Source organism: Pezoporus occidentalis, unplaced genomic scaffold, assembly GCF_034315485.1.
Source record: "Pezoporus occidentalis ecotype Australia unplaced genomic scaffold, CSIRO_AGI_Poc_V1 ctg132, whole genome shotgun sequence".
Lineage (NCBI taxonomy): Eukaryota > Metazoa > Chordata > Aves > Psittaciformes > Psittacidae > Pezoporus > Pezoporus occidentalis.
Window position 1 is genome coordinate 286887 of NW_026913126.1, and position 9725 is coordinate 296611.

General features: G+C 42.2%; 1 protein-coding gene across 3 annotated transcripts in view; it reads right to left on the reverse strand.

Annotated features, from left to right (window-relative positions):
* TEX10 (testis expressed 10) overlaps positions 1–8980 on the reverse strand; it is a 49834-nt gene extending 40854 nt beyond the window's left edge. For 2 of the 3 annotated variants that reach the window (XM_062608935.1, XM_062608932.1), the window contains exons 1-4: positions 8897–8980; positions 8328–8438; positions 5270–5458; positions 3805–4511 (exon numbers count right to left, since the gene is read on the reverse strand). In XM_062608935.1, the coding sequence (XP_062464919.1) occupies positions 3805–4511; positions 5270–5449 (887 nt within the window). In that variant the 5' untranslated portion in view covers positions 5450–5458; positions 8328–8438; positions 8897–8980. Of the gene's footprint in view, positions 1–3804; positions 4512–5269; positions 5459–8327; positions 8439–8603; positions 8796–8896 lie in introns of those variants that run through there. The other variant, XM_062608934.1, reaches the window with a different exon arrangement.
* Between the last annotated feature and the right edge of the window lie 745 nt (positions 8981–9725).

The following is a 9725-nucleotide window of genomic DNA, read 5'->3' on the forward strand; positions in this document are numbered from 1 at the left end:
AAACCCCATCTTCCAGTTACAACCACAGTGAATTCTAAAGCATCACTTGAGACCTCGCTTGGATTACTGTGTGCAGTTCTGGTGTCCTCAACATAAAAAGGACATGGAACTGTTGGAACAAGTCCAGAGGAGGGCCATGAGGATGATCAGGGGACTGGAGCACCTCCCGTATGAAGACAGGCTGAGGAAGTTGGGGCTGTTCAGCCTGGAGAAGAGAAGGCTGCGTGGAGACCTCATAGCAGCCTTCCAGTATCTGAAGGGGGCCTGTAAGGATGCTGGGGAGGGACTCTTCATTAGGGACTGTAGTGACAGGACGAGGGGTAACGGGTTAAAACTTAAACAGGGGAAGTTTAGATTGGACATAAGAAAGAACAATCACAGGGATAAATAAAATCTGTTCAACACTAAGAAAGTATTACTGTAAACTTCATTATGCATTTGATCAGTGCAATATCCTTAGCAATACAGATTCACTGGAACTGGGAGGGTTTGATGCCAAATAACATGTTAATCTTTTTGTCCCACATCTGTTATTTGTTAATGGTAAGGCAGCTCTCAGAAACACTCCAAAACATATTAACTTCATATGGCATGAAATACTAATGAGGGGAGCTGCCAAGGTATTTGTGTGCCCCTTAAACTGTCATTTCTCTTTAAAATGACAATGTTTTTATAAAGCAGGAACAAGAAAGAAAAAAAAAACAAAACACAAAACAACTGTGTAATGTATTTGCCATTTGATAGCAAGAGGACAACAGGAATTCAGCAAACGGAAGTCAAGGAAGTGTAAAAGTGTGAAACAGAAAATAAGGAAACAACTTTCTGCTGCTTAAAATAGGAAAAGTCATCGGAAATCAGGAAGTTTTTATGGCTCAGAGTCTCAGATGGGTTACTGGCCTCCTTTTTTGTGTGCACTGACAGCTGCAGCAAAGAAACAGTACAGAAAGTGAAAGGTATTTTTCATTTCTATCCGATGCATGGGTCATGCCATATACATATTTATTCACTGTGCTCTGTCTTCCATCTTGGTGTCTCAAGCCATCTTCACTTTTCTCTCCAGCTTCATTTTGTCCTTTCTCAGCAGAAACAGAAGCTCTACCATTTCTCTTCAGCACCACCACTTCCACTCAAAGAAAATACCACACACCTTGATATCACCACATGCAAGTTGTGAAGGTTTCCATTTTTCCACACCTGAAATGAGTCTGATGAAAAAAGCAGCACAGTCAGCACATAAAGCAGAGGATACACGCTAGTAATCTCCTAATTCATTGTAATCTTTAATTCACACACAGCAGGAAGACCTAGCACACAAAAGAAACTAATCAAGTCTTAAGATTCGCGTTGCTGAATCATCCAGCATTCCAGGCTCAGAAGCTTCACTTTTTACTAAACATTAATACCACAATTCTGAAAACCCCTCTCCATAACTGCAAGGTTATCAACAAGGTGCCATCCCAACTCAATGAATTTGCCAGATTAAAAAGATATGGGAACTTTAAAAATTTTGTATATTATTAGTGGTGTGTGAAAGTCTACTTTTTGAAGAACAAAGCTGAAACCTACTTTCAATATTAGTGATCAGGCCAACAATACACACCACAATTATTTACAGTTTGGTCAATTCATTGTCTATAGTTAGGACTTGACTATTAATACATTGAGTTCTTTAAACAAAACCACACACACTGAGATTTTGGAAGCACTAAAGAAGCACTGCAGATGCTTTGCACCTCTTATTAGAGGTAATTTCTGTCCTTGCAGTAGTGGTCACATCATAGGCCTGGGAATGCCTATAAAAGGCCACAGCAAAGGCAGAACAAAGTACCTCCAAATTATCAGAAAAGATTTCAGTGGTGGATACAAAAAACCACCACAGTAACTTCCACTCTTAGAATTTTGCAGACATCCACTTAAAAAAGCTGTACTGGTCCTTTGTCCAAAATGTATTCATCAAAAATCTGTGCAAATACAATAAAATGAGAACATTTTAGTACCTTTTGCAGATGCCCATTCTCTTTTCATTCTTCCGTTCTGCTTTCATCAGTTTGCTTTGCCAGTCTCGCCTTGGATTCTAGCAATGCCTCCTTCTAATCTTCTGTCTCCTCCTCATGCTTGCAAATGCCTTTCTTAAGTATTTATAACCACAAGTGGATCATGACGTTTCACCAAAATCTAGCTCCTCAGAAAAGCAGAATCCAGTTCCGGTGACACCAGATGTAAAGTTTAGTTTCCTAGATCTTGGATACAATGCATCTTCAGATATTACAGGGCATGGTACATCACACACTGAATATCATTCAGGGCACAATACAAAAATCCTCTGATATATGGTGGTACACAATGGTGTGCTTCTGACTGCAGAGATGAAGTCCATAGGACTATTTTATACCCAGCACTGAACCTTTCCCTCTGCTTCAGGTGGGCTTCACAGGTCTTAGCTGCCAACTAGAATTTTACCTGCAGCAGATACTGATGGTCATGACTGAACTCTTACGCTATATTAACAACCACTTCCATGACAATAAACTGCACCTTTTTACTTAGCTTAATGTAAATTTCCTATACTTACCACAAATAATATGCTATATACTCAGAGAAAGCTTTGTAGAATGGGAATGGATTTGTGCATTTGTGTGTCTCCATGACAGAGATGGAAACTACCTGATAATTCAGGCCAACACCTGTGGTATCGAAAGAGAACACCTCTTCTTCTGCACTTCATTCATTTGAAGATACAAGCTGGACATAGCAACGGACTAGGCAGTGGGGTTTACACCCTTTTCTGCCACTGACCTCCTAGATAAGGTGTATAAAGCAATTACACTAAACTTATTCAGTCTCCCCACAGCAGTAAAACAAGGATCATGGTTTCTCATAAAACCACCTTAATATCTGTAGATTAGAAGTGCTTGTGTAATAACTAAACAGTTTCTGTTTTTCAAGTAGTCATTCCAGGTCTCCCACCAGCAGGTATGCAACATCTACAGAAATGAATATACATGAGGATGCCAATGTTTGTACTGTAAAGTGGGGTGGGAGATTCCCTTCTAGTCTGAAGAGTGGGTGAATTAGAAAGGAGGAAGAGAAATAAAGATGGTTAATTATTTCTCCCTTAACTTCAGCTCACATCTATGTAGCATACCACAAAAGAACACACAAACTTTCCTGTGTCTAAGCGCACTCTATTTTCTTCCATATTCATCAACACGCTTCAGACATCTTTTATCCATAGTAAAGATATAAACCAGTGAATTGATTAAATATATAGAATCAAACTCAAGAGAACTCACACAGCCTGACACATCTTACCATGCCATCCTTTTAAAAAGGAGCTACATTTGAAGAAAAGAGACTCCTAAACTTATGACAAGACTCTTGAGGGTAGAAGTACAAAATTCCATAAAACTCATTATCACAATGTAAGAAACTAGCTTATGTTTAAAGAAATCTGTCTGCTTGCCCCCCGGTCTATTTGATATCCTGCAACAACCTGTAGTCATCAGTTTGCGTTCCAAAAGAACCCACTAGAGTTGGTCTTCCAAAATTATTATGAATAGCGTAAAATACAGCTTTTATTTCATAATGGGGAAGTTCATCATATACACACAGCACAGTTATCTGGTGACTTATTTCCACATTTTAAAACCACTGCAGTAAGACTGTAAATTACACTAAATGCCCTAAATATGGCTAAGGGACAATCCCACAATAAAATTGTTGTCTTCAACAGCAACAAAAGACAGTTTAACACTGTGGTCACAGAGTTGACATTAATTCCCAAACTAGTTAACATTTTCTCACCTCAGTCTAAATGACGAGTTGATCTTTGGTCGTAAGCCACCATTTTCAAACAGTTGTATACACTGCTGATTATTTGCATGGACCTTCCAATTTATACAGATTGGGTTCCTCACAGAACGAGGGCTGTCCTTTTGTTCTTGAAGCCCTTCATCCTCTCTTTCACTGGAGCCATCTACTACTGCTTGGAGAAACTTCTTAAGCCTGGTAAGTACATTTAACCTCCACTGCTGAGAGGTTACTCTGCGATTGGGGTTAACAGAGAGCATCCAAGAAAGTTTCTCTCGGCTTTTCAGTCTTTTTGACAGTTGCTGGTGAGAAATTAGCTCTACAAAATTCTTCAACAATATACTGCTGCGGTCTGTGAGAAGTGCTGGGTATGCTTCCAGTAAAATGTCCAAGACTTTCAATGAATCTTCCTGAATTCCCTCACTGATATGAGTCATGGCACTGGAGAGATGGGCACTTACCAAAGGAAAAAATGGAGCAATCTGTTCCGCTCTTATTTTTGAAGCCAAGAATTGCAGCAGGTGAACAGCTGCTCCTCTGACACCAGAATCCTTGTCTGTAAACACAGCTGCCACCTCACTTACTATATTTGAAAGGTGTGCATCAATTACAAATGGATACTGAGATAGGAGATCTTTGAGCCCAAGAAGTGCACTATGTTTAACCCCAGGACTATAGTGATGCATCTGTGAAAGCAGATCCTAAAAGGAAAGAAACACATTACTGCTTTAAGCAATTTAAATTTCCTCACTTACTTCCAGCACTTTTTTCTTAAACACTCAAAAATATAGAATTAATTCTGATGACATGCTGCTGTTAATAACAGCATAACATGCTCAGAACAAACATAATGTTAAAGCATAACAATAAACAAATCATCAAAATTCAATGACAAACAAGATACCATGACCTGTCCTTCAGGTAATTAGAAACTCCTCATTCTTAAGTTTATGCACAACCCTACTGACTTTACAGAGAAATGACCAAAAATAAGACCTCTCACACTTGTTCTCAAAAGTAGAACTATGAAATCTCAGTCTCAGCAGCTTTTTTCAGTTTGAGGAGAGAGCTGCAAGACAGAAGACAATGCACACAAAGGGAAGTACAACCACCATCAAAAGAAATACAAGGTTTTTTAAAAGCAATCTCAGGAAGTCTCCTTAAGTTATGACCCAAGACTTTCAAAAACTAAATGTTAATCTCAGATACTCAAATCAGCATGCAACTTTAGCTTTTGCACTGCAGAAAAGCTTTCCTCTGCATTACACACTAGTCCAACAATTTGATTCATTTAATTCAGGGATCAGATTATTGCCAAGGACAAAGGGGCTGTACTCAGATACTGCTGGGTTGTTTTTTCTTAAAATAAGTATTTTTTTCTAAACTCTAGGAAGCATAGCAAACCTTAATAAATAACAAGTAATTTTCTATCATCTCAGAACAGAATGTCACAGTGTACCTTTATGTTAAGTTTTCTATTTTGCGTAGGAAGCGCTCCATCTTCTTTGAGCTGCTCAGGAATTTGTATGGCCTTTGTTTTGAAGGTAGTATCAGTTGCATTCTCTAGTCTTGGCTTTTTTTTCCCAACTTTTAATTTCACTTTCTGGAAATCTTCTTGATGTTTCCTTTTTTTAGTCATTCTGATTCTCTGCAAAAAAGATATTTGGAATTTTAACTTGATTAAATATATAATAAATGAATACTTTTTCCATCAAAGAGCAGCAACTTCCTAATGAAGGCTACTGGTTTAATGTTGTTTCTTATGCATAACTAGCATCTGCTCCCAAGAGAAGATGCTAGGCTACACAGACATGGAGACTGATTCAGTGTGGCTGTTTGTCTAGTGTCCAGAAAACCCTCTGCTGCTCCTTTGGTTGTCTTTCCTCTGAGAACTACTTTACTGAAAAAGATCACCAAAGTATCTCCGTCTTCCACTGCTTTGTTTCACTAAATTGCTGGGTTTGTTTTGGTTTTAAAAGTTCCTGCCAATAAATCAACTTTTTACACAGTTGACTAATCAAGCCAAAAGAACTCAGTGAACTGTTTCATTTAATGTACATTGTTTACCAGCTCAATCATTAATAGCATACACTCTGCCCAGGTAAATTCACGGGTTTAATCAGGCCTTCGCTTACAACAGAGTATGCAAGAATCAAGAAAACTTCCAGTACACACTGAAAAGTCCAGTCTGTGTGTTAAAAAAAAAGAAACAGCAAGAAGGGAAGGGGAAGGAAGGGTGTTAAATGGTCACATATAGAGTAGAAAGAGAAAAATTAAGTCATATTTAACAAGGCGTAAGAAGTAAGGCAGCATGATTAGCTATGCTTACAAGTCATACATACATACTTAGATGTACGATAACCGAAACAAACTAAAACCCACACTTCAGTTTCTGAATGATCTTTTGGCTTTGATATCTGTACTGATAAAAGTACTCTTAATTCTACCAGATTAGAAAAAAAAAACAACAAACCCAACAACCCAACACACAGAAAACAAAACCAAACACTACACCACAGGTTGCTTTAATCTTCTTTCTCTCGATTTCTGCACTTCTAAATTCATTCATAACAAGACTCCAGAAGCTGATGTCACAACACTCAACATCACGTATAAATTGCACCTAGATTTCTGTTAAGACAGACCAAGAATCCATCCATGGTCTGGTGACTCCCAGAAGTGGGTGCATAGATTACTTACTACTTAAAAAAGGGAAACAGGGAGACAAGCACAAAGCCACTAATTATGATGGTTCAAGTTCAACATCTCACGACTCTATAATGGTAGCAGGCATTGAGCTGGAAATCCCAACACTTCCAGACAGTCCATGCTGTCAGGTACATAAACTTTAGTTCTCTCAAACTACCCTTGGGGCAATCACGTTTTGCACATTCTTTATATCTGAACTACACACAAAGAATTGTGAACACAATGCTCACATTTTTAAGACCAAACTAACTAAAAAAGCCCAAACACATACAAAACAACACAGCTGACTAAACCCAGGAATTTCTAAATAAACATCCAAACAATGGTTCTTTCGTGGTGGATACCACTCTAGAAAACAGAATTCTAGAGCTGATTTTCCCAATGGGCTTCAAACTCTAAATTTTTGCTGAATTACAGTATTTCATACACATATAATGACAATAATCATTAAAGAATGTTTTAAATCCAATTATCATGTTCTATCCTTTTTAAGAGCATTTAAACTGATTATACAAACATTTGACTGCAACTTAATTTTTGCTTTTCACATGCTAACTTCAAACAATTACATGAAAGACTACTCTAACTGAAGTATAAAGCTAGCTTAAGTAACCTCTCAACTGAAAGGCTTTTTAAAAACCTCCCATTGTGGTGCCAGAATAGAAAGGTCCTTTAGTGTCCAACTGTGACAACTACAGTTTTACAAGCTTCTGATTTTTACCAAATGCAACTTTTAGGAAAGAATTACAACAAGGCTTTCACTACTTGACTGCAATGCATACAGAAATAGCTAAAAGCTTTTGACACAAATGTGATTGCCCCTTTCCAAGCTTGCCTTAATGGAGGTATTTAGGAAGCCTCACTCCACAAGATTAAATGTTTGGCTTCCCATTGTCATTAAGAACTTTACAATGCAGGTGCACACACACCTGGACCAAGTAAACTAAGTTCTTTTGAAGGAAGAGGTTTATAAAGTATACTTTCTCCTACTAAATAAAACAAAGCAGCACAGTTTACCTTGCACTACATATCTTGGAAATGATTTACTGGAAATCTAAGCACATCCATTTCCAATTCACAGGTACCATGCCAAACTAGAGAAAATGACTGCAAAACCAAAGCCACCAGAACACCACAGGACTATGCAATAAGACATTAAGCAAAACAGTATACAGCTTATGAATTTATGTACACATTTCAATGAGAGGTCTTGCTGAAACAACCGCCTTTTGACTCCAGCTGTACTTTCAGCTGGCTCTCCTCCAACAGGACTAAGCTAAGTGCACCCAACTGCTTTACGCGCCAATACAGTTTCACAGTCCAAAGCATTAGAGTAACCTCAAATCAATATCGGCTTCCTTTAACATACACAGCACTTCTCAAGAGCTACTTCAGATGTCAGTCAGCCAGCCTCGCCTCAGGCTTAGGGAAACAAGAAGGGACCAAAAAGAGCAGCTGCTTCACCTGTAACTTAGTCCCTCGCAGCTCTGAGGCAGTATCCTCAGGGAATCCTGCTACCAGCATAATTACAAGCTCAAGCAACCAGGAAAATCCTGAGGAACCAGACGCCAAGGTACATGCGCTAACTGCTCTAACCTGATCAGGTTAGGTCAGGTTAGATGATCTAACCTGATCATCTATGCGCTAACTGCTCTAACCTGATCAAAGCTTTCCACCTGGGCGAGCTCTCTCCCAGCAAAGGGGATACTTGAGTATCGCAGTTGACTTTACGCGGCTCTCGCGCTGGACAGCACATCCCCAGCCACCACAACACCCCGTCACCACACACCTCCCCGCGAACGCCATACCCCAAAGCCAAAGCGCTGCTGAAGCGGCGGCGCCGGCTCCTCCCGCAGCTCTATGCCGTTAAACCTCCTCCCTCGCCGTCCCGGGACATCTTTCGGCGTCTCCGCTCTACACTCGCCCTGTGAGGCGTTTAAATAAGGCGCGTTAGTGCCCGCCCGGCGCTGTGACTGCCGGCGGAAAGGCCGCGAGCTCGGCTCCCGGGAGTCCCTCCGCCGCGGCGGGGAAGGGCCAAGGAGCGGCAAGAGCAGCAGCTGAGGGAAGCAGCCGAGCACCCGCACGGACCCCCAGGCGAGGTGGGGCAGAAGCGGCGGCACACGAAGCCCGCGGCCGGGGAAGCCGAGGCCTCCGGTTTCCCGGGACCGGCACGCCCGCGGCTGCGCTCACGCTTTCCCGCCGCCCTGCGCAGGAGCGTACAGGAAGGGGGTGGGTCACACAAAAGGCGGCCGTTCGCAAGGGGCAGGGCGAGCCCGCCGGACCCCGGGCCGCGACCGCGGGCAGGACCGGACCGGACGGGACCCGAACGGGCGCCTTTCCCCCCCGCCCCGCCCCGCACAGCCGCGACGCCGGCTACTCACCAACCACGCGGCAGCGAGAGCCCCCTTCCGCCCCCGAGAGCCTGCCCGGAAACGACCGCCCACGTGAGCGGCAGCACCAGCGAGCGCCCCCCCGCGGGAAGGAGCGCCCTTCCTTCCGCTCTGCCCGCCCGCTCCGCCGGGACCCCGGCGATGGCGCCATCTGCAGTGGCGGCGAGCAGGAGCGGCGGCGAGGCGCGGTAACGGGGCAGCAGCACAGAAACACGGTGACAGAACGGTTTGGGCTGGAAGAGACCTTTAAAGATCATCTGGTTCCAACCCCCTGCCATGGGCAGGGACGCCTTGCACTACGATCAGGTACCTGGCCTTGAACGCTGCCAGCGATAGGACATTTACCCGCCCTCTGGGCAACCTGTGTCAGTGCCTCACCACCCCCATTGTAAAATTTCTTCCTCATACTTAGTCTGAATCTCCCCTCTCTTTTAGTTTAAAGCCATTACCCTTCATCCTATAGCAACAGGCACTGCTATAAAGTGTCCCCATCTGTCTCATGAGCTGAGGAAGCTTATTGTTTGGACTGGAGAATACATGGATACTCATGGGTCTGACTTCACAGTAGTCTTTAAATGCATACTTCTACCATCAGACCTTTCAGGGATGTCTCACTTTGGGTTTGTGAACTAAAACACTCAGATTACTGTCATGCTTGAAACTCCAGCTTCCCTCAAGCTGTTTTCTGTGTTCAAATCACACAGGAGATTAAGTACTGATTGCCGAGTTTGGGGTTAGATACGACAACCAGGACTGTACATTTCCCTTATGGAAAACCAACCCTTAAATCCTTGCTGCAGCAGAGACTGCTCTCCA